The sequence below is a fragment of the Delphinapterus leucas genome, chromosome 17, assembly GCF_059928025.1.
Source record: "Delphinapterus leucas isolate spDelLeu-1000000601 "Yukka" chromosome 17, BTC_Dleu_Yukka2, whole genome shotgun sequence".
In the NCBI taxonomy this organism is placed as follows: Eukaryota; Metazoa; Chordata; class Mammalia; order Artiodactyla; family Monodontidae; genus Delphinapterus; species Delphinapterus leucas.
Window position 1 is genome coordinate 36,951,636 of NC_143145.1, and position 24,379 is coordinate 36,976,014.

The 24,379-nt window shown below is 39.0% G+C and overlaps 2 protein-coding genes across 3 annotated transcripts in view; one reads left to right on the top strand and one right to left on the bottom strand.

The window, feature by feature from the left end:
* SNX31 (sorting nexin 31) overlaps positions 1 to 9,468 on the top strand; it is a 71,726-nt gene extending 62,258 nt beyond the window's left edge. Inside the window, exon 13 of one of the 2 annotated variants that reach the window (XR_016388367.1) lies at positions 795 to 860. Coding sequence is in view for 1 of the 2 variants with exons in the window: in XM_022584681.2 (XP_022440389.1) it covers positions 795 to 887 (93 nt within the window). In the remaining variant the exon portion in view is untranslated. Of the gene's footprint in view, positions 1 to 794 lie in introns of both variants that reach the window. The other variant, XM_022584681.2, reaches the window with a different exon arrangement.
* Positions 6,584 to 10,652, bottom strand: LOC149746935 (uncharacterized). The gene is given in 2 exon segments (XM_089898587.1): positions 6,584 to 9,748; positions 9,751 to 10,652. Coding segments are annotated over 2 exon segments (798 nt in total). The 5' UTR covers positions 10,300 to 10,652; the 3' UTR covers positions 6,584 to 9,499.
* Between the last annotated feature and the right edge of the window lie 13,727 nt (positions 10,653 to 24,379).

Sequence of the window (24,379 nt, forward strand, 5' to 3'; positions counted from 1 at the left end):
TTTAATTTTCACAGCAACCCAAGTATTATTATTATCCTTGGTTTGTAGCCAAGGGAACTGAAAACACAGAAAGGTTAAGTAACTTGCCCAAGGTCACACAGCTGGTAAATGACGGAGTTAGTATCCGTACCCAAGCAGTCTTTATTTGTTATTTAACAAATAAAGTTTATTTGTTCCTTTAACCACTCTGCCATGGGGCCTCTCTATCAAGACAAATCTCTCAGAGAAAAAAAAAATTTTAGCTGCTCTGCCTGGTGAGCTGCCACACATTTATTTAACCAGGGCCAAAGCCCACTCTCCATGGCCCTGTCTTAGAGATTTTATAAACACTGAAAGCCAACTGTTCACTTACTGAAGGTTTGCAGCAACCGTAACTTCTTAAAATATTTTAAAATAACTATAATACCTTTTAAAACTTTGTGTGGGATGTGCACTAAAGGTTTTGGGTGAAGTTAACAATTGAAAGTCACATGTCTTTAAGAGAGGGGAAAAAGACGAGAGAGGCAGAGTTCAAGTGCTACCTGGAGAGATCCCAGTGCCTGGAAAGGTGCTCTGGACATGCGTACCTCTCCATACCTGTAGAAAGCACTCTCAGCGCTAACAGATGTATAGCTACCTCGGAAACAAAGCTTCTACACGATAAAGCCATTTAAAACAACCAGTGCTTAACAGATACAACCTTTTAGTTGCCTTTTTTATATTATTTTAAACTTTGGCTTTTTAACTATTATTGTTGTTATGGAAATTATTTCCTCTCATATATATTTCTAACCTCTCTGTTTACTTCGTAACAGAAAGACTATTCTAGTTTTCTGCCAAGAAAAAGCAAGATTAAGACAGCTGAAGTTGACTGTGGTTTGGGGACCATAAAGGAAGAAGGTCTTTGAAGAGAAAGTCTAACTTTTTAAGATGTTCTCAAAGGCTGTCTTGACCATGAGAGAGCTTGGGGGTTGAAAGTAGGCTTCCTACCACCAGTGGAAGAAATGTGACTCCTTCCCATTTTTTTCACATTAAGATGGACCATATTCATCAAGACTACTTCAGAACTCTGCTCATCTCAAGATTAAAGGGAAATGCAAAACGAAGTTATATAGTTTGTTTTTAGTGACTTATATGTGACAAATGGCAAATCTGAACCAGTTAGTACAAAGCTCGTTGGGGTTTTTTTTCCCCTAAGATAGATATTTACCTGGCTTCATGAAACCTTTTATATGTTCTGATATTGCATGAATGAAAGACTTAATATAAAACACTAAAAATGCATTTTGGGTTAAGATCTGAGGGCATGGCTCATCAGCTGTGGCTCTAAGAAATGGAATCATTGAAAAAGAAATCTGGACTTCACTAATCCATCACCAGAGCAAGGAGTTGATGAAATACCAATTTGTTTCCTTATATAATTCTGAGCCTACCGATATGGATGTGCTCAAAGTAATAGGCTGCCCAGTTCTCTGTTTCTCCACTGTTGTAGTTGTATTCTGTTCTTAGAATACTGAATTCAGTTCAATAGTCATGACACTATTTTGAATATTTTTATTTTGGAAACCAATGGGGCCCTGCACTTGGTATCAGATACCTTAGCTTTAAGGCTATGTATACTTTTTCTCTAGACTTTTTCTTATCCAGTTTCAGTTCATCATTAATTAATAGAATTATATATAGAACTAAGATTGCAGTAAGGGAGAGGGACAGAGGAATCAATATAATTAGGTAAAGTGTGATATTATAATGTTCTTTTCTAACTGGGTTGTGTAACTAATTATATAATAAATATGAAATATATTCTAGTGAACATAGAATTTATTGATGAAAATTCTGTGAATCATTTTTTGAAGTGTAGAATCTATTAAAGCCCTATAATATTTATAAAGCAATGTCTCTAGCCATAACTTCTAGCGCTGCAAAGTTTTATATTTATATTTTAGGCTGTAGTGGGACATTTTTGCAAGGGGGAATCATAAACATCCCAGATCACCCGTGGTGAGTGTATTAATGGGCTAGGATACATTTTCAGGTTAAAATAGAAGCTTATCCTCTATTTCGCCAGTTTAGCAATAGTCAAAGTCTATTTCTATTTAACAGCAAATGCCTACACTGTATAAGAATCTATTGAAGACCCTAGGAATGCAAAGAGAATTTGTATCTGGGGTGAGAAGATGCATATATTAGATTGAACCATATGTAACTGCTGTTTTGTAGGTCAAAAATAGTTGAATGTTACCCATTTCATATGTTGCAACTTGATACATAATTGTGAGTAATCCAAGACAGCATGGAGTAGGTGTCCAATGTGTAGTGTGGACCTGTGTGTCATAGGAAGTTGGTGGGTGGGGTGAGTCAGGAAGGCCTGAGGGGAAGAGGGACTTTGAAGAAAGAGTAGAGACAAGTAGAGGCAGAGATGGGGGCACACATGTAAAAGGAAAGGATAGACACTGACGGGAGAGTAAGTACAGTGTTTAGGGAAGGATAAGCAACTGTGCTAGCAAAGTTTGAGATTAAGGGAGTGATTAGGAGATAAGAGGAAAGAGGGATCAGTATATATGCGTACACGACTGCAGCATCCCTGTAATATAATAGAGCGACTTATCCCCATTTGAAGGTGGCAAAAATTGAAACGTTGAATTTAATAGCTTTTTTCCAAGACGTTGAGATTATCATCAATATCAGAATAATACAAGTGAAGAAAAATACAAGTGATGAAGTACATTCCACAGTATATAGCATGAAGAATAAAGGAACTGAGATAGCAGAAAATAAAATTCCTTAGCAGCTATGCAAGAGGAGAAGGGGCTGTTAGCCCCTCTGGGGGTTACTGGGCCTATCTTTCTCTAGATGGCGTTGGGAGTTTCAATCACTTGTGGACTGAAGCACTTCCATCGTTGAGTAAAAAGCCTAAGTTCCACCTGTCAGAGCGTCCTGCCCTGCTGCAGCCTCCGAGAGAAGATGGAGAGCGAGACCCCGTCTCTACTGGGGGTGATGCCTTCACTCTTCAGGTGGTGTTGCCGGGTTGGGACCTTCCCAACAGCACAGCCATCCAGCAGGGGAGAAGACATCATGCAGGGTATGAGTTATAACGGTAGGCAACGGTTGAATTCCTTCAAGTAACTCCTAAGGGGTGTGACATGGCTTTGCAAATTAGCATATGGTTTAATCTATAGATTCACCCCTCATGGTCCCCACTCAGCCAGATTTTCTCCTGCTACATCTACATTCACCAACATCACTTCTCTCCACGCGTAGACATATGTATTCGTTTCTACTGAGGTTTAAACTCCTAAAATAACTGTCATAAGCACTCTGCCCGCGGGCAAACACACTTGGGTTTCAAAATTTCACAAAAATAATTATGAGAAGAAAAGGACAGAGCTGATTAAATTGTAGTTAGGCCCGGAGGTCCGAGCCCCTTTGCGTCCCATGGAGGGAAGCACGCGCGGGCTTTGTTTGAAGAACTGACGTGCTTGCCAAAGCCACCAGTATGTGCTGAGCTTACGGCTTGCACAGGTCCCCATGTGGACAATCGGGAAGCAAATTTTATGTGAAATATGTAAACTAGAAATTACCTTATGTTCCCCCTCAGAGTGATTTTAAGAAGAGCTAAGGGATCTTAATTTGCAGAAAACCAAATAGGTTACCCAGACAACTGCTGTACCACTGACCCCATCAAATGTGTGCTCATGTAGGCAGATGGAAAACCCATTAGGAAGTACAGCCAACTGTGTGTTCCCACATTTCCAGGAGAGAAACCACATTTGGTGCAAGAGCAGTGCAAAACCACTAGGGTCAGTGCCTTTAAATCAACTGAATGTCTAACCTCTTCTAAAATATTACACAAGCAAAGCCCATATGGTTAGCTAGAGACTACCCTACAAAATGTACATGTGCTGGGCTTCCCTGGTGGCGCAGTGGTTGAGAGTCCGCCTGCCGATGCAGGGGACATGGGTTCATGCCCCGGTCCGGCAAGATCCCACATGCCGCAGAGCGGCTGGGCCCGTGAGCCATGGCCGCTGAGCCTATGCGTCTGGAGCTTGTGCTCCACAACGGGAGAGGCCGCAGCAGTGAGAGGCCTGCATATCGCAAAAAAAAATTTTGTGAAGATGAAAATGAAACGACAGGATCAGTGTTTTGAGAGAAAGAGAGTGGAATTGAGGCCAGTTCTGATAAATTTCACTTCCTGGAGTATATTTCAAGACTAAAAAGATGTGCTTTGCTTCTGTTTGAATGATCACCAGGAGTTAGTTGTGAGACTAAGATGGGAGTTAAGATTCCTCTCAGCCTAAAATTTCAGTTTGGTTTGAGCCCCTGGGGTGAGCTAAGTGTCATTCTAGGGCTGAAGCGGACCCTTTAACAACACAGATTGCTGGAATCTTCTAAACTGCTCGTTATCTGGACCAGGAAGACATCTCAGAGCTTTCTGGGATCAGTATGAGCCTTTCCTTGGCTTTTCTTTGGCCAGATGTAACAATCCCTGAACTAGCGTGGTTTCTAAGGAGTGAGCATATTAAAGGGTTAGAAAGGAAACCCAGCGCCAGAAAGGAATAGAAAAAGGCAAAGCTAGCCTGGACTTTCCCATGTTATCTCCTTTTACCTTTCCTTGTCCGTTTCTGAAAAAATTTACAAACCTTTGACTTTATGAGTTTCTGTTGCTTGCTTTGAAGTATAAAGGAAATGATCAAATATATGGACATCCTAATTTCTTAGGCACTTTGCAGAGTTTTTATTGATGTTTTCTATGATATGCAACAGCGCTGTCTGGGCAATCAATTCTTAGGTGGTTTGGAATCCAAGTTCTCACATAATCCTACACCCCAAGTAAGATGATCCATCGCATGCCTAATAGCTCGTATCTCATTACTCAATGATTTTGAGATCTGGTGGACACAGGCATAACTTCTCATCAAAGAGCCCCTGTAACCCAGATGCCCAGACATAGTCTCGGCAATGTAGTCTGATTTATGCCTAGTGATGGTACACTGGCTACTCAAAGACTCTTAGCCTAGGAAGGGAACTCAGAAGTGATGCATGAAATTTTTCTACCATTTTCTTGAAACACTTAAGTACCACAAAGGATGAGAGGCATGATAGTGGAGTGGAAGATTACCCCTCTGACTTGAATCCTGAGTTTGCTTCTGCTTTGAGATAGTAATGAGTTTAGGCAATTTACCCATGTGGCCCTTAGTTTTCTCATCTGCAAAATTAGTTGTTAAGAGCCTACATGTGTGCTGCTTTCTTGTTTTGTTTTGTTTTGTTTTTTTGGTCAACTTGGTTAATGTGGGAACTATGTTTCCCAGTGCCCCCTCTCCGGTATGATTCCAGTTTAAAATTAGCACAAGGAGGACTTTCCAGGAGAATTGGGAGACCGAGCAAGGCCGTGGCCGTTATCTTCTGACAGTCTTTTCACAATCAGATACAGTGACATGGAAAGGCAAGCTCCTGGCAGTTTCTGGCATGTCCTTGTCCCCCTCCACTTCATGTCCAGCTCTTCTTGCCTTCTAGCCCCGCTGAGCAACACAGCACAGGCCCACCACCAGATGCTTGGTGGGGGACTCACACAGCAGTAGCTGGCTGCACAGAGGCAGCAGGTCCTAAAGATTCCCTTTGTGGTCCCACTTCAGCGAGCCCCCTTAAGCAGACTAGTTTGTAACTTTTTATATAAGCCTCCAGCATCTCCTTCCAAACCTTCACTTCCTGGACTCCTCCCCCAGTTGTGTGAGACGGAATGCCTGCAATAAATCCACTATCCTGTCACACAGGTGTTCTCCCTCCCTGACTGAACCCACCTCTCACCAGTCACATTTAAAGGCTTTGCAAAGCAATGCATTTGCTTAAACCTTTGCAAAAGGTATTCCCTTGCTAACGATCAGTTACTTTACTTTTGGAAGGGAAGGTTAACTAGGGCTAGGCACTATATACATTCCCATCACATACATTATTTCATCTAACGTATCTGTGAAACCCTGTGTGGTTCTGCCATGTGTGGGTAAATGCAAAGAAAAATAACAAATTGGGTTTTCAGCAAGTAGCCGAGCTCGTTCCTTATTCCCGAGGGGTCTAGCTGTTTTTTTTTTTTTTTTTTTTGCGGTACGCGGGCCTCTCACTGTTGTGGCCTCTCCCGTTTCAGAGCACAGGCTCCAGACGCGCAGGCTCAGCGGCCATGACCCACGGGCCCAGCCGCTCCGTGGCATGTGGGATCCTCCCGGACCGGGGCACGAACCCGCGTCCCCTGCATCGGCAGGCGGACTCCCAACCACTGCGCCACCAGGGAAGCCCCTAGCTGTTATTTTAACTCCAGAAATTCAAGGAGACCTATGATGTTTTCTTTGCAATTAACAAAAGACAAGAGATGTCTTTCCGAAAGATTTGCTTGATACTTCATTTCCAATTGTACTGAAGGAACTGTACTGCTGAAGGAAAATTTTCCTTAGTTTTGCAAATATAATACCTGACACACATACATGATTCTTTTTTTTTTTTTTTTGGTGATTTAAATGCTTAAACTGTTGGAGAACCGAAATGAACCTAACTCTGGCATAGATAAATATATGCTACCTATTTCTAATCCTGTGACATGCTCACTCCATGGTTACGCCTTGAGAGCTCTCAGTGTCGTTAAAAACACCTGATACTTGTTAGCCTGGTGTAGACTGGAGACTGGGGGAAGCCAAGCTTTCTGGGAGCATGTCTCCCTCTGATGGTCATTCGTTAGTACTACCAAAAACTGGAATGCCTCCTGGGAAACAGAGCTCAAAACCAAGAAATGCCCTTTCCTTTGTAGATATGGTGTGTTTTTTAAACACCTCTCCATTCCAACACATCTCTTTCTACTGAGACAACTGGTTACACTGGGGTGGTTGCTAGATCACTCTGAGTCTCTTCTGATAAGTGTTCTATTACAAAGTGGTTCTTTTTTCTGTTTAAAAAATTGAGGTATAGTTGATATGTAAGTTACAGATGTACAACACAGTGATTCACACATTTTAAAGGTTATGCTCCATTTATATTACAAATGTTATTTATCAAATATTGGCTATATTCCCGTGTTGTACAATATATCCTTGTAGCTTATTTATTTTAACAATGTTTTTGAAAGACTTTTCTGCATTTTCTAAGACTGAAAAGGAATGTATAATCAAGATGGCCAAAACCCTTCTTTTCTTTAAACAGAAGAAAACCTCCTTAGAGAAAATCCTACCCCAAGCAAATATTTTCTGTCATTCTTTCATTCTTTGCTCCTGTGGTTGTATCTGACACAGTGGCTCTTAACCCTGACTGCACATTTGAATTCTCTGAGCACCTTTAAAAACTATGGATGTTGGGCCACACCTCCAAACAATTCTGACTTGGTATCGGCTAGGGTGTTGGTATTTTTAAAGTCTGCCAGGGCTAAGAACTGCTAAGCTAATAATCTTGAGTACCTACTATGTGTCACTCATTGTGGTGGTGCTGAGGATTTGATGGCAGGGACACAATTCAGCCACACTGACCTTCTGACATCACTATTCCCAGGCCACACATGCTGTCCCCTCTGTCTGAAACACTCCCCCTGTTTGTTGTATAATTAATTCCTCATCCTGTGTATCTCAGTTAAATATCACTTATTCAAAGGCATTGCTGCCCTTCCATCTAAATTAGGTCCTGGACAGTTTGCCCTCATATAACATCTCTCTTCTTTTACTTCATAACACTTATCCCAGTTATAATTACAGGTATTCCTCCCTGTTGGAACTCTCACAATCAGAACTCAGGACCAAACAGATTTTGGTAATGAGGAAGAAAAGGTAGATTTACCTGAAGGAAATGGAGTTTAAGCTTCAGGGCCCTTGCAGTGGGCTGAATAACATTCCCCTAAAGGTGTCCATGGCCTAATCCCCAGAATCTGTGACTATGTTAAAAGGACTTTGGACATGGTAAAAAGGACTTTGCAGATGTGATTAAAATTAAAGACCTTGAAATGGAGGGACTGTTCTGGATTATCCAGATGTGCCCAACATAATCCAAGGGTCCTTATAAAGAGGCAGGAGGGTCAAAGTCAGAGAAGATGCAAGGTTGGAAGCAGAGGTCAGAGAGCTGAAAAGATGCTAAGCTGCTGATTTTGTACATGGAGGAAGGGGCCATGAGCCAAGGATTGTAGGTGGCCTCTAGAAGCTAGAGAAGGCAAGGAAACAGATTCTCAGAGCCTCCAGAAGGAAAGAAGCACTGCTTACACTTAACGGTCTCTATATTTTTTCAGATCAAACAAAAGCAGTAGTTCATGAAGGTGGAGAGATTCATTTGAACAGAAGTAATGAACAGGCTCTTGGATTATTTGATAAACCAATTAATGAAAAGGAGGTAACTGTATGAACACACTAGGAGAAGGCTGAAATTCTTTGCTGATTTGACACAATTTACAGGCATCAATGAAGATATAATAAACTTAACACACAACCTCAAGGAGGACATCAATGACAAATTGGTTAATAAATGTCATCAATTCAAAGAGTATTTAATATTTATGATTAGTCACTGCACAAGAAAATGTGAAATGCCTGAAATCTTTTTTTTTAGTTAATTAATTAATTTTTGGCTGTGTTGGGTCTTCACTGCTGCGCGTGGGCTTTCTCTATTTGCAGCGAGCCGGGGCTACTCTTTGTTGTGGTGCGCAGGCTTCAGTAGTTGTGGCTCACAGGCTCTAGAGCACAGGCTCAGTAGTTGTGGCACATGGGCTTAGTTGCTCTGCGGCATGCGGGATCTTCCCGGACCAGGGCTCGAACCTGTGTCCCCGGAATTGGCAGGCAGATTCTTAACCACTGTGCCACCAGGGAAGTCCCTGAAATCTTATTCTTATGTGAAAGAGATGTGATAGAGGTTTTCTCAAATTTGACAATAATCCTAAACATTTACATGACATTTCCAGGAGCAAACTGTTAGACTGAGTAGTAGCCATTGAATGGGTCTTGAGACCCCCTAGAGGGTGGCTTGGCTGAGCGAGTATGCTAGAATTCAGGGGAGGGAGGACCACTGTGCAGGTCAAGTCTTCTTGGCTGTAGGACTGGAGCTGTTGGTTAAGCCGAAAAAAAAAAAGTTTCCAGTAAATGAACTTCCCACGACCTGCCACCTTTTTAGTTCGGGCTGGACGCATGTTGCATTTCGTCTGGGAATTCTAAAAAGTGGGATGTAAGTATTCAAACCCTTTTAGAAAAAAGCTCAGGGTCATATTTTAGAATTAGAGCAGCCAGTCGGTAGTTGCTATTACTAATACATCAATTTGGATTATAGAGAAGACTTACCTAAATTAGGCCAGCAACTATTAATTGATGCCTACAGCTCTTGGTAAAACTGTCCTTGCCTTTGAAGCCTGCATTTAGCTTCAATGTGGGATGTTTCTTTAGAAAAAGCCGTGAAAAATGCAAAATGATCCTGGACGCAAATCGATGAAACCTCTTGCAGTTGTCTTTCTCTTCTCCCCCGTCGCAGTTTCGGTACTTTGCCTAGTTCACCGCGGAATCACTGAGTTTCTGATTCAGAGCCGGCAGAGCTGCCGTGCGGGCTGCCCGCCTCCAGGGGGCGCACGAGCCGCGGCGCAGTGAGGCCGCTCTGGCCAGCTGGGGCCCCGACTCGTCTCAGTGGTCAGCCCTTCCCTTCCGCCCGCCGCCGCAGGCGCCGCCGCCGGGAAGGTGCTGCCGGTGTTACCGCTGCTCGACCGACTCGAAGGTACCTGGGCCTCGGCCCGCGAGCGGCCTCCGGACGGAAGCCACTGACACCTCTCCCGCCAGCCCCGAAGCACTGGAAAGCATCGGCCCGGGCCCTGGCTGCAGGGAACCAGACCCGTGGTGGTGCGACGAGTGGCTTCCTGGCGGGTCTGTGCCGCTCGCGAGAGCTGGGAGGGCTTGCAAGGGTTCTGGGGGTTTTGTGGGTATAGGCTGCGCGGTCGGCCGCGGCGGGCGGGGCTGGGGCGGGCGTGCTCGCGGGGCTTCGCAAGGTCGGAGGTCCGAGCCGAAGCTCGCGGCCGGCTTCTAGGCGTCGGGCCCGAGAAGGTGCGATGTGTCTTGCGTTGGCACAGCTAGTACGTGGCCGTTTACTAGGCGCCCGTAGCCTAGGCGTAAACAGAAGCTGCTGAGAGGTGAGTGGACTGTCCCGATGGCACACGACCCCGGGTGTCCGGGTTAAAAGACAGCATTGCCTCTTATTCACATGCAATGCTGGAAGCAGATTGTCTTCCAGTACAGTGCTCTGCCTCGAGAAAAACACGTTTATTCTTAAGAACGGTCCACAGTGTTCAGAATTGGCTACAGAACATAACGAGGTAAAAAAATATACCATTGAATAGTAACCTTTCTCACTCTTTAAAAAATGACGGTGGTACCAAGGAGCTCCTAGCTTAAAGAGCTGTATTATCAGTGATGTAGAAATTATAGTAATAGCTCTCTTCAGTGCTTACTATATGTCATTGTGCTGGGTGCTTTAAAACCTAGTACCTTTATTTAATCTTTGTAGCAACCGTAGGAAGTACCATTTCCATTTTACAGGTAAGGAAACTGAGGAATAGAGTCTGAATTTACTTGTCCGAGGTCAGACAGCTAGTAAAGGGTAAGATGGGATTTGAACCTCATTCATCTCCCTTACTCCAGTGCTTCTACTTGTTACCTATCCAAACATGTTCCCTAAGACTTTTATTTGCTTATTAATTTGACTTGAATCAGCTTGAACTGATTTCTCTCAGGTTTAATTTTCATGGCTAAATGCAAGAGTCCTGTACCAACTTATTTTTAGTTTAAAAGGAGTTTAGGGCTTCCCTGGTGGCGCAGTGGTTGAGAGTCCACCTGCCGATGCAGGGGACACGGGTTTGTGCCCCGGTCCGGGAAGATGCCACATGCCACGGAGCAGCTGGGCCCGTGAGCCGTGGCCGCTGAGCCTGTGTGTCCGGAGCCCGTGCTCTGCAACGGGAGAGGCCACAACAGTGAGAGGCCTGCGTACTGCAAAAAAAAAAAAAAAGTTTAATGAGAAAAATGTTTACTCATTAAGGAGAATAGTGATAATAAAATTAAGCATGAACTAGGGCCCTCACCACTCTGATGCACTTTGATTTGAAGTAGAGTTGGATTTATTTGGTTGTTAATGAGCTTCATTACTTTTCTTCATTATTTGCATTTTGATACCATTTGTAGTGAGTTCACTTTGCCTTTGCAGTATTATGTACAGTAGTGTTGAAGGGAAATGAAAGATTTTTCGATGACAGAAAGTTAATATTTTAGAGGATGTAGGAAAGACTGAAGTAAAAAGGAATTAAGAGGCTTGGGGCATGTTATTTAGAGCAGATTGTGTTACTATATGGAAGAGAAAGATTTCCAGTTTCTGTCAATGTCAGAAGGGAAATGGTATTTCCTTTTGTGGAGAGAAGTTAGATACTGTAGTGTCCTAAACACTTAGCCTTATCAGGATTTAAGAGTCTGAATATTCAGCATTCTTGTAGCAACTGTACACTGAGTGCCTCCCAGGGCCAAGCACTGTTCTAAGCATTGGGGATGCAAGAAAAACAAAAGAAAACAGCATTCTTGTCCTCCGAGAGGTAACATTCCACTGGAGGAAGGTGGGGATGGAGACAGTAAATAAAATACTTTATAAAAATTAAAATATATCCAGTCAGATGGTAACAGTTGCTTAGAAAAAAGATAAAGCAGTGAAGAGGGATAGGGAGCACCAGAGAAGGAGCAGAAGCAGTTTTTTTTTGTTTGTTTTTAACATCTTTATTGGAGTATAATTGCTTTACAATAGTGTGTTAGTTTCTGCTTTATAACAAAGTGAATCAGTGATACATATACATATGTTCCCATATCTCTTCCCTCTTGCGTCTCCCTCCCTCCCACCCTCCCTATCTCACCCCTCTAGGTGGTCACAAACCACCTAGCTGATCTCCCTGTGCTATGCGGCTGCTTCCCACTAGCTATCTATTTTACATTTGGTAGTGTATATATGACCATGCCACTCTCTCACTTTGTCACAGCTTACCCTTCCCCCTCCCCATATCCTCAAGTCCATTCTCTAGTAGGTCTGTGTCTTTATTCCCGTCTTACCCCTAGGTTCTTCATGACATTTTTTTTTTCTTAGATTCCGTATATATGTGTTAGCATACAGTATTTTTCTTTCTCATTCTGACTTCCTTCACTCTGTGTGACAGACTCTAGGTCCATCCACCTCACTACAAATAACTCAATTTCATTTCTTTTTATGGCTGAGTAATATTCCATTGTATACATGTGCCACAACTTCTTTATCCATTCATCCGATGATGGACACTTAGGTTGCTTCCACCTCCTGGCTTTTGTAAATAGAGCTGCAATGAACATTTTGGTACATGACTCTTTTTGAATTATGGTTTTCTCAGTGTATATGCCCAGTAGTGGGATTGCTGGGTCATATGGTAATTCTATTTGTAGTTTTTTAAGGAACCTCCATACTGTTCTCCATAGTGGCTGTACCAATTCACATTCCCACCAGCAGTGCAAGAGTGTTCCCTTTTCTCCACACCCTCTCCAGCATTTATTGTTTCTAGATTTTTTGATCATGGCCATTCTGACCAGTGTGAGATGATATCTCATTGTAGTTTTGATTTGCATTTCTCTAATGATTAATGATGTTGAGCATTCTTTCATGTGTTTGTTGGCAATCTGTATATCTTCTTGGGAGAAATGTCTATTTAGGTCTTCTGCCCATTTTTGGATTGGGTTCTTTGTTTTTTTGTTATTGAGCTGCATGAGCTGCTTGTAAATTTTGGAGATAAATCCTTTGTCAGTTGCTTCATTTGCAAATATTTTCTCCCATTCTGAGGGTTGTCTTTTGGTCTTGTTTATGGTTTCCTTTGCTATGCAAAAGCTTTGAAGTTTCATTAGGTCCCATTTGTTTATTTTTGTTTTTCTTTCCATTTCTCTAGGAGGTGGGTCAAAAAGGATCTTGCTGTGAGTTATGTCATAGAGTGTTCTGCCTATGTTTTCCTCTAAGAGTTTGATAGAGTCTGGCCTTACATTTAGGTCTTTAATCCATTTTGAGTTTATTTTTGTGTATGGTGTTAGGGAGTGTTCTAATCTCATACTTGCACCTGGCCAGTTTTCCCAGCACCACTTATTGAAGAGGCTGTCCTTTCTCCACTGTACATTTCTGCCTCCTTTATCAAAGATAAGGTGACCATATGTGCATGGGTTTATCTCTGGGCTTTCTATTCTGTTCCATTGATCTATATTTCTGTTTTTGTGCCAGTACCATACTGTCTTGATTACTGTAGCTTTCTAATATAGTCTGAAGTCAGGGAGCCTGATTCTTCTAGCTCCGTGTTTTGTTCTCAAGATTGCTTTGGCTATTCGGGGTCTTTTGTGTTTTCATACAAATTGTGAAATTTTTTGTTCTAGCTCTGTGAAAAATGCCAGTAGTAGTTTGATAGGGATTGCATTGAATCTGTAGATTGCTTTGGGTAGTAGAGTCATTTTCACAATGTTGTTAAACCAAATAAAGAAAAAGAAAAAAGTCTTTTCTTATGCAACAATTAAACTAAAGCGGATGTCTCCTAGCAATAATGGATGCCAGGAAGCAGTGGAGTGATAGCCTCAAAGTGCTGAGGGAAAGTAAGCGTCAGCTACAATCTTGTAATCACATGAACTATCATTCAAAAATAAACTCAGAGTCACTTTAAAATTTCCAAAGACGGAAAGAGTTTATTACTCACAGATCCTCATTAAAGGACTGAAGGATGAACTTCAGTCAGAAGAGTGAATCTACAGGCATGGGATTTTTTTAAAAAGAGTGGTCTGATTGATAAAATGTTGATAATTTAGTTAACCATTCTTTTAAAAATTGGGTTTTTTTTTTTAAAGGTAAAATTAAACTCTAGACAACAATCATGAAATGGAATGTTCTGTAGTGGTTATAGTGGACTCAGAATAAAATTTCTGGATAATTTTAGACTTTGAGAATAAGAAAAATTATTAGCATGTATGTCAAAATAACATTTGTTAGTAATCCTACATTCAGGTGGAATAGGGAATGGCAAATAATTGTTACCATGAAGACTAAATTTCGGAGACCTGCCATACAAGATACCAAAAACTATTATAAAGCCAGAGTAATTAAGACAGTGTGGTATTGACACATATATGTCCCATAGACTGTGGGAACAGAATAGAGATACACATAAACAGAAATTTGTTATATGTTAGAGCTACATTGTCCAGTACATAGCTACGACTACATGAGGCTTATTTAAAATTTAAATGTATGGTACCTAGCATTAATGACTGCAACACTGGCTCTCAACAGTCTGGCGTTCTCATATTTAGTGCTATTTTAAAGTATTTTTGAAGATATATCTTTGTGGGGTTTGGGGATATTTTTTAAAACCTTATGTATATATGCCTTGGGACATAGCCAGGGAATTATATTTTCTGATTTCAAACTGAATGGTGCTACATGTGTTTTAAAAAAACTTCTCTTCTGTATTTCCATTATCTCGAGAGGAGAAAGAAAATTGTCACATCAAATCTTCTGTTGTAAAAATAATCCTAACTAATTCAGAAACTTTCCAAATAAGCAAAATTTAAAATTGAGAGTACTGAAATTGATTGAGATATCCCTGATGAAATTAAGAGATGGCATATTGGAAATGTTTTCTCTGACACAGCTAAAAGCTCATTAGCAATAATAAGATTGCAGTTTCTGCAAAAATAAAGAAGTAATTAAAAGAAGAGAGGGACCTCAAAGAAGAGATCAAACGATTTGAAGATGGAGTCAGAAGATGTGGAATTATATTACTGTTATGTTGCCTCCAGTTAATATAGAGAGATTTTTCAGCAGCTGGAAAAATTTGCACAAAAATATGCTCACAACTCATTTGCAGTGCTAGTAATGCATTTGTAAAATTATGCTGTCAGAAAAAAGCAAATTCATTTTTCGTTTTCAATTTTTTGGGATTCTTGCCATTTTTATTACTTCATGTGGTTTATTTTTAGATAATATTTCACTTTCTGCTGAATTGTATTAGGATGATAGTGTATGCCCACTTATATTTTTATCAGTTTATATTTTTATTTGATGCTCTGAAATGTTATTAATGTTTTTGAGGTGTATTGAACATTTAATTTTACTTGTTAAAACATGAATTCTGAATTTTAAAAAATAAAATAACCAGTATTAATGCTAATGTTTCCATATTATATAAAATAAGTATTGAAATATCCATGCTTTCATTTTGCGTTAATATTTCATTTCTAGCTAACATGTGCCTGCTACGGAAGGAGGTAACAAATATTGGTTTATTATTTCTAAGTAATTCCTACTTCTTAGACATCAAAAGACTTTCAAGAAGTAGTCATATGAACATGGTTTCCCTTTTTTTGTGTGTGTGAGGTTTTTTTTTGAAAGTTTTTCAGCTTTATTTGAAATCAGTAGTAGACAAAGTAAAACAACATTTTATTATTTTCACCTAGAAGATTAACAAAGGTCAGTCTCACCATGTTGATGAAGAGTCACTATCTCTCTCTTTTTTTGTTTTGGTGTTTCATGTAACTTTTTAAGAAATTTTATTTTATTGAAGTATAGTTGATTACAATGTGTTAGTTTCTGGTGTACAGCAGAGTGATTCAGAGTGATTATACACATATATATACATTCTTTTTCATATTCTTTTCCATTATGATTTTCCATTATAGTATACTGAATATATAGTATATATATATAGTATATATATATAGTATATATACTATATAGTATATACTATATATATATACTATATATAGTATATAGTATATACTATACTATATAGTATATAGTATACTGAATATATAGTATATAGTATACTGAATTCCATTATAGTATACTGAATTCCATTATAGTATACTGAATATAGTTCCCTGTGCTATACAGTTCCCTGTGCTATACAGTAGGACCTTGTTGTTTATCTTTTTAGTGTAGTTATAGTCTGTGGCCACCTTCAGTGGGTGTCTTCATTCCTGTTGTCACCATTTAGACCTTACGTATGCTAATTTCCAGACTCCACTGAACGTATGTTTGAATGCATACTTTACATTACATTTGTACCATACATTCATTTAACCATAAAAGTATGAAATGAGCACTTAGTTTGCAGTAGGCACTGCTAGACACTGTGGATCATGTTATCAAGACAGGCAAGCTCCTGCCCTCAAAGAACTTACTTTCAAATGGAGATATACAGGAAATGATTAACCAAATAAGCAAATAGTAAAATTATAGATTGTGGTAAGAACAGGAATAAAGTAAACGGGGTGATATGAGAAGTAAGTTGTGGGGATAAGTACATTTGAGCTGAGACCTGAGTGCTGAGAATGAGCCAGTTAAGTGAAGATCTATCCAGAGGAAGTACATTCCAGTAGAGGGGAGAGTAAGTGCAAAGGCCCTAAGGTAGAAAAGAGCATCAGGGAGCATGAAGGAGGCAGGCAGGGCTAGAGTATAGAGAGCAAGAAGGGGGGATGGTGAAAGCTAAAATTGGGGAGGTAGGCAGGAGCAAAATCATTCAGGGCTTTTGTAGGCCATGGTAAGGGTTTTAAATGTTATCTTAAATGTGTTGGGTTGCCATTGACTTATTTAAAGCAGAGGAATGACATGAAGTGATTTGTGTTTTTGAAAGATTTTGTTTACATGTGGAAAATGAATTGTAGAGGGGTGAAGGTATAAGTGGAGAATGGTTAGGAGTTTATTGGAGTAGGCTAGATAAAAGGTCATACTTGGACCATGGGAACCACTAAAAAGTTTTTTTTAGCTTGGGAGTGATGTTCACAAAGAATGAAATGAGAAAATGAACATGGCAACCTAATGTAGCTTGACTGGGATGGGGTGATAGGGGAGAGAACGAGACTGAGAGACCAATTGGGAAAGCATTGGAAAACTTCTCATATAAGGTTGTTTGTCAGAACGCAAAGTAAGAGTTTAAATAGTGTAAATGGAAAGGAAAAAATTTGAGAGACAACGAAAGAAGAGTTGACAGGACTTTGTGTCTGATTCAATGTCAGGAGAAAAGAAGGCATCAAGGATGGTGATTAGAAGCGTGGTTTACTAGAGTCCCATCTGCATATCTTGCCTTCACCTCAACATCATATCTGCGTACACACACACACACACACACACACACACACCAACAAAAACTCTGTACCACTGACAGAAACTTGGAAGTGTTTCTGTTGCGGGGGGAGCGGTGTGGAGTGTTGGGTGTTAGATGTGATGCGGAAGTGGAAGCAAGATATCCAGATGGGTCTGTGTATAGAACTGCCCTGTGTACTCACATTCCAGTGTACAGTACTGTTACTATCTCTTTCGATTTCTCTGCTCACTCTGCCCTTTCAGAGCACCAGATTCTTAAGAATTGCCTCTGAGCTCCTGCAGGGCAGAAATCTTTTTACCTGTTGTTACCAAGATGGGGAAATACTTTTACCCTTAATTCAGGCTGAATTTCTTTAAGGGGAACTTTCACTAGGAAACTAAGCAAAAAATCTAGCATTTTATATTTATATATTGCATTATAGTTTTCAAAGTCCTTTTGTAGATAGGGCAGATATTATTATCCCAATTTTACAAATGAGGAAACCAAGGCTCTTAGAGACTGACTGCTTAAGATCGTACCCTAGAAAGTGGCAGTTAGGACCTAAGATGTAAATCTTTTGATTAATATGTAGTCCTCAGTGCCTATCATAAAGAATAGTTCTTGATAAATTCACAGAGCAAAAATCTCTTGATTCAAGTCTTTAGGTCTGCCTTTACTGTTTATAGCTTATGATCACCTAACTGGTTAGGTTTCTAGCTTCAATCTTACCTAGATTGAGAGGGAAGTGGTACCTTTAGGTTAGCAGAACCCTGACCCTGAAATTTGATAGAATTCTTCATTTTTTCTGGAAGTTATTTTTTAGTCTTTTATCCAGTTGTCAGTCCCCTTAGGCCTTCCCCTCTGACCTTACACCTACACACATTGTCTTTGCTTCTATATGTCATGGTCCTCTGGATGGGGAAGGCACCTTCTTCCCTGGTGGAAATGGGAGTGATCCTTACAAGTGAGTGAGCCTTAGAAGGAACCAGAAGCTGGCTGAAGAGATGGACAGTTGTACAGACAGATTTCTTCCTGCTCGAGGTAGCCAAAAGGGGGCTAAAGAAGAGGTTGAGAGATGTAAATGGGAGACATTTTATAAGGTGTGATAGAGTAGAAAGGGTAAAAGATAATCCAGAAATAGTTGTCCTAAGAGAGAGTTCAGGGTTAGGATCTAGGTGGTGGAACCAAGTTCCAGAGGACAAAGTCCAAGGAAGGGAGACTGAAGTGAAGTGGAGATAAAGGTATTTGACATTGAGAAATTTGAGGAACTCTTGGGTTAATCTTTTTTAAGTGATAAGTTACACACAGGAAACCATCCAATAAAATATAATTAAAAACTAAAATTTGGGCCAGAGAAGATAGAAGGCAAGTGGTATGAAAAGGCAGTATATACTGTAAAAAATTTTAGGTTCATTTGTATTTGTATTACTGGGGGGGATGGGGGGGATGTGCTAGAATATCAGTAAATTTAATAGTTACTTTGAACTCAAAAGTTTGCCTTTAGTTTGTTTTTGTATCTGTTCTTATGCTTTTCTGTAGTTTAAAATGCTAAACATTTCATTTCCTAGATCATTTTCCCAAAGCTTGTGAATTCTGAGAATGTAATTTGTTTCATTTATCTAAATATAAGAAATTTATCCTCCCATCTATTGTTTGAAGACCATGAAGTAATTATCTTTTCATAGTATTTTAAAGAATAATTTTCCTATCATAATTATCTTTGTTTGACAATGCAGTTCTCTTGAGTACAAGGACAAATGTTCAAAGTAGCAATTGTTCAAACTTAAAAAAAAAGACTCTTCCTAACAGTTTTATAGTACATCATGACACTATCTACAGTTCATACAGAAAAAAAATTTTGAAATGAAGACATTTACCATATTATTCCCAGTCTCTTTAGTATTTGTCACAGACCAAATGACAAAATACTAAATCGCTTTAAGAGACTGAAAATAAGGACCAGAAGGAAAATGAGGTTTGTGTTTGCTAAACCTAACAAACAATTTTAATTGACAATGTTAAGAAAATAACTCTGCTGAGAAGACATTTCAGTGCATCTTGAAGAGCCATGTATCTATTAAAACTTGAGACCTTAATCACTGACCACTCTTTCCCATATTGGTCACAATGGCCTGGTAGGTCTTTGGGCAGTCTATAAAAATAGTTCCATGGGAAACTGATACAGGGATTTGCCAGCCCCTATTCCTGTTTCTGAAAGATACCCTAGAACCTGATTGCACCAGACCTAAGTAAACTGAGCCACCTCACGGATCCAGTGTGTGGGAGCCAGGTCTCAGTCAGGAAGAGGATTGCTATGATGCATTGTCCCTCTATTCAGAATTGCTGTTCTACTGAAGAAGCTACCAGGACTGCTGATTCAGTTCCACTTTACAATACTGGCATTTCCCACTTCTTGCCCCACATCTTAGGTTCCTAAGTGGCAGCATGAGGAAAACTCCAGCCAAAAAATACAGCCTCTGCTTGTAATCCTATACTTATTTTTATCCTCATAAGCTGGGCTAAAAAAACAGAAAAAACCTAGTGGGAAAAAAAAATCCCTATTTCTCTTTCTTGAACCTAGAGCCATTTCTAAGCATATAACTCACTACTTTCTTTTTTCAGGGTATCAAAAGATGCCTCCCGAAATAGGTTACCCACAGTCCAAAGGAGAGACAGCAGGAAAAGAACCAAAGGCTCCCTTTAAAGCCTCAGACACTCCTCAACTTTCTTATTAGAACCCTGTACTCACTTCCTACCAAAGGTCTCATCCTTAATTCTTATTTCCAGTGGGGAGAAAGAGGGAATTACTACCCCATATGGTATCTATACAAATAAACATGCCATTTTTGAAGGTTTGGCTACGTGAGCCCCTTAGGCCTGTCTTTAGTCACTTTTTCATTGCGCATTCTTATTATTTACCAGGGTCCCTAGAGGTTGGAATGAGCGGAGTAGGATGTGGGTCTAATGATGATGTGTAAGGAGTTTCTGATTTTTAAGGGTCTACCTAGGCCATAAGTGTAAACATCATGGAGCTCTAGACTAGAGTGATTTGCATAGCCTTACCAGCAGTCAGACCACACCTCGAAGTCCACTAGGTCCTCTCTTGGGTTGTATAGCTTAGGGAGGGTCCTGTGTCACTAGAACGGGTGTTTTATATTAAGGATGCAATACATGCTAGCTTCCCTTTAGCACATAATTCAGAGCATGAATGGGAACAGATTATAGGAGAACTGTGAAAGCCTATTATGTTGAAGATGATGTACCTTATATTTCTACCATAGATGATGAATAGGGCTAGAACCTTAGAGGTGAGGGTTGGCATGTAAAGTTACAGCCTCTTTGGTTCTCAGTATCCTTATTTGTAAAACAGGGAGATTGGGTTCGATGATCTAGGTTAGATGATCCTGGATGGCCCTTCAGCTGTAAAAATTTCATAGAAATACTTAAGTTTCTCCTAAGAACTCTTGTGCTTTCAAATTATTTGAGGTGAAGTCTGGTTAAAATTTGTGAACTACTTAGGAAATAAGGAATAATTTACAAAAGTTGTAATTCCTATATTTTAAAATAACACCAAAGAAATGAATAAGAAAGTCATTTTTGTAGCACTTTAACAATTCTGTATAAATGAAGTCTGATAAGGTGGGTTTAATGAGGTTTAGATTTTTTTAAAGGCCTGGAATCATATTTATGCTATTTATTTGCTTGGTAAACTGGTCTTTTTTTTTTTTTTTTTTTGGCCGTGTTGCACGGCTTGCGGGATCTTAGTTCCCCAGCCAGGGATTGAACCTGGGCCAAGGCACTGAAAGTGCTGAGTCCTAACCAGCGGACCGCCAGGAAATATTCTCTTCTCTTTTCTTTTCTTTCTTCATTGAGATATGATTGGCATACAACATTATATTAGGTAAACTTTTCTTTTTTAAGGAAAATTGAACTTCATCCCAATTCTGAACAGTTTCAAAATTAGTGAGAATTATAATAAGTGACTGTGAAATGGGACAAAGGGAAACTTCAAAGGCCCTCACTCCTCTTGCTTGTACTAGATGCTCACATTGCTCTTGAAGCCCAGGTAGGCCACAAGGTGGCACCATTAGTTCATGTAAATAAAATACAGCTGTGTCTAGGAAAAAACTGATTTTTAAAAAAATCAGATAACTTTATTACAGAAGTAATACATGTCCATGAAAGACTTCACATTGACCTCTCAGTGCTTATTTAATGTCTTTATTATATAATTACAGATTATAAATTGGAAACTTCTATGGGAGGAGGTTCCTTGCTAAGAATTTTAAACACGGTAAACAGTAAAAATTTTGGAAAATACCGAAAGGCATTAGAGTAAAATAAAATATCCAGGGCTTCCCTAGTGGCCTAGTGGTTGAGAGTCCGCCTGTCGATGCAGGGGACACGGGTTCGTGGCCCGGTCCGGGAAGATCCCACATGCCGCCCAGCGGCTGGGCCTGGGCCTGTAAGCCATGGCTGCTGAGCATTGCGCGTCCGGAGCCTGCGCTCCGCAACGGGAGAGGCCACAACAGTGAGAGGCCCGCGTACCGCAAAAAAAAATAAAATAAAATAAAATAGCCAAGATAAACAATGTTCTCTTTGTGAAAAGTTAATTTTTATTTATTTTAAACCAATATCTTTCTGAAATTTGAATTGTAACTATATTTAAATAATGCAAGAAATATATATCAGAAACTCTTGTTTGGTGTGTTTTGATTTCCTGATGGAGAAATAAAAACTTAGGCAAGTGTTTTCTCACTATCCCAACAAGTAAGAAATAGTTGAGAATAACAAGTCCAGGAATGTAGTCACTCCCTGTAAAGTGGAAAATATTTCCAAATATTTTTATTTTTCTCACACTTAAAAAAGTTTACTTTGTGTGAAATGATTGCAAAGAATTAATCAGAATATATGTGGTAGGCTGATGCTTCCTGTAAAGTAAAAAACATTTCCAGATATGTTTTTATCTGTTTTTCCGCAGTTTAAAAAGTTTACTTTTAATGAAATAATTCTGAGTTAATTCGGAGTGTGTGAGCTAGTCTGATGTTTCCCTTTATATAACCTTTGATGAAAAGATTTGCTAAACTAATTCATTATGTAAAAAGAATCTTACAAAAACAAACTTAGGGACTTAGTTTTTTCACCCATAAAATGAGGATAATGATAGTACTTACCATATAGGTTTTTTTCATGAGGACTAAATTAGTTATTACAGGAAAAACCCTTAAACAGTACCTGGAGTAATAATAACTTAATAAATGTTAAACATGTTGCTAAGCAGTTGTTTGCAGAACAATAGCAAACATCCAAATAAATCATTTTTCCTTTTTAATTATAAATAATAAACATAACAATAAATATTTATAAACATAAATAAATTCTTTGTTCCCTAAGAGCACCACCTAAGTAATACCCGATTAGCTACTTTTAATTATTATATGAACTTAAACACAATGAACTGGCCTTTCTTAAAGTAGCATCTGTAATTCACACATTTGAAATTAACCTCCCCTCTAGTGCATTAAAACATTTTTAATTATGAAGTAATTGATAGCTTGGCATTGAAGAAATCACAAGATTAAAAATTTTACCAGATTCGACTTGGAAATACCATAAAACGTGTGTTCTCCACAGATTTAAATATAAAGTAAAAATGTTTCTGTGGTGGGTCCAGATTTATCTAAAAATTACTCTTTTTGAACTTCTGTTAATTATTTTTGAACCTTGGAAGTAAAATTCAGAAGGTTCTACTTATAAACTTCCTCCTTTAAATGTTCTTCATGGTACTGCGATAGCCTGAAAGGATAGTATTCTAAATTCTTCTTTTGTTTACTTACTACCATGTTTTCAGAAGGGGGGCTACCCTTTTCCTTTTTTTAAGAACTCAAATATTTACATATTTTTTGCCTTTGTTTTGGTAGATACCTCAAAGGTTGAAATTTGGAATCCTACCCGTAAGAAACTTTGTGAATCTCAGACCCAAGACAATCTTCAAAAAAGCAGATAAATAAGGATCCTAAATCCAACTTTGGTTCAGATGAACTGTAAACCAGGATCTTGGAAGTTTTATAGTGAGCAAAACGAGCGTTGCATCAAGATTGCTATCACAGTGAAACCATTTGCCAATAAAAAAATGAAATTGGTTCCCCAGCCTTACATTATAGTCAGATCCATCTGTGTCACATCTTTTAAATACATTGCCTGAAAACCCATTGTGATAGTCAAATTTTGATCAAAAATATTATTTTAAAATTCTCTTAGACGATCTACATTTTGATTGGCTTAAAATGTCAGTGAATTTGAATTTGTGTAATAATTAGAAAAGTAAAGGGAAATTTCTTTTTTAGTGTGCTAAGGAATTCAGTAAGAAAATTATGGTACATGCATACAATATAACATGACCATTAAAAATTGTAATAGAAGACTGGTAACATGGAAGCATGTTCACAGTATAATTTTAAAAGTTTAACATTAGTTTGTATATTATGAATTTTAAAAATATATAGAGAAAAAAGCTGTGAGACCATAGCACCAAAATATTAATGATAGTTATTTCTAGTTGGTAGGATTATGAGTAACTTATTTTCTTCTCTTTGTTCATATTTATTTTAAGAATTTTACAATGAACTGTAGAACTAGTCATAAAAAAAATGTTACTTTAAAATCCTGTTACAATGAACTTAATTGAGTGTACATTCAGCAAAGAATTATTGGATTCTCTCACGTCTAGATTTCAAGAAATAACATGTCAGGCACTGTGTAATCTGCCAGGGTGCACAGACAGGTCAGACCCATTTTTTATCTTCTAGAGGAAGACTGTCAGGAATTTTAGAAAACGGTTCTGAACAAGTAACAAAGCTTTGTATGAACTGTTATCTCCTGGTTATCTTCATAACTGTATAGAAGCTGCATGGCATATTGCAAATATTATAGACTAAATTTGAAGTCCACTCTGCCACGTACAGTAATATGGCCTTAGACACATTAAGGGCATATTAAGGCCACTTTTCTGAGCCTTGCAAATTGTTAAGACCACTCTATTAGAGAAGTATAGCTGCTGAAGATAAACAGACTGAAGAAATATATTATCGATATTTTGGGAAGGGGTTTAAATTATTGTTAAAATGTTTACTTGCTCACAGCTAAATTTCTTTTAGGTTGAGCTTTTTTTTTTACCCTTTCTTAATATCTGTGGAATCTGTGCAGTGCTTAGGTTTTAAGAACAGTAATTCTAAAGTGCAAGCAGTTAGGATTTAATGAATTCATTGGATGTTCTTGTTTTATGGTTCTTTGAGGTTATTT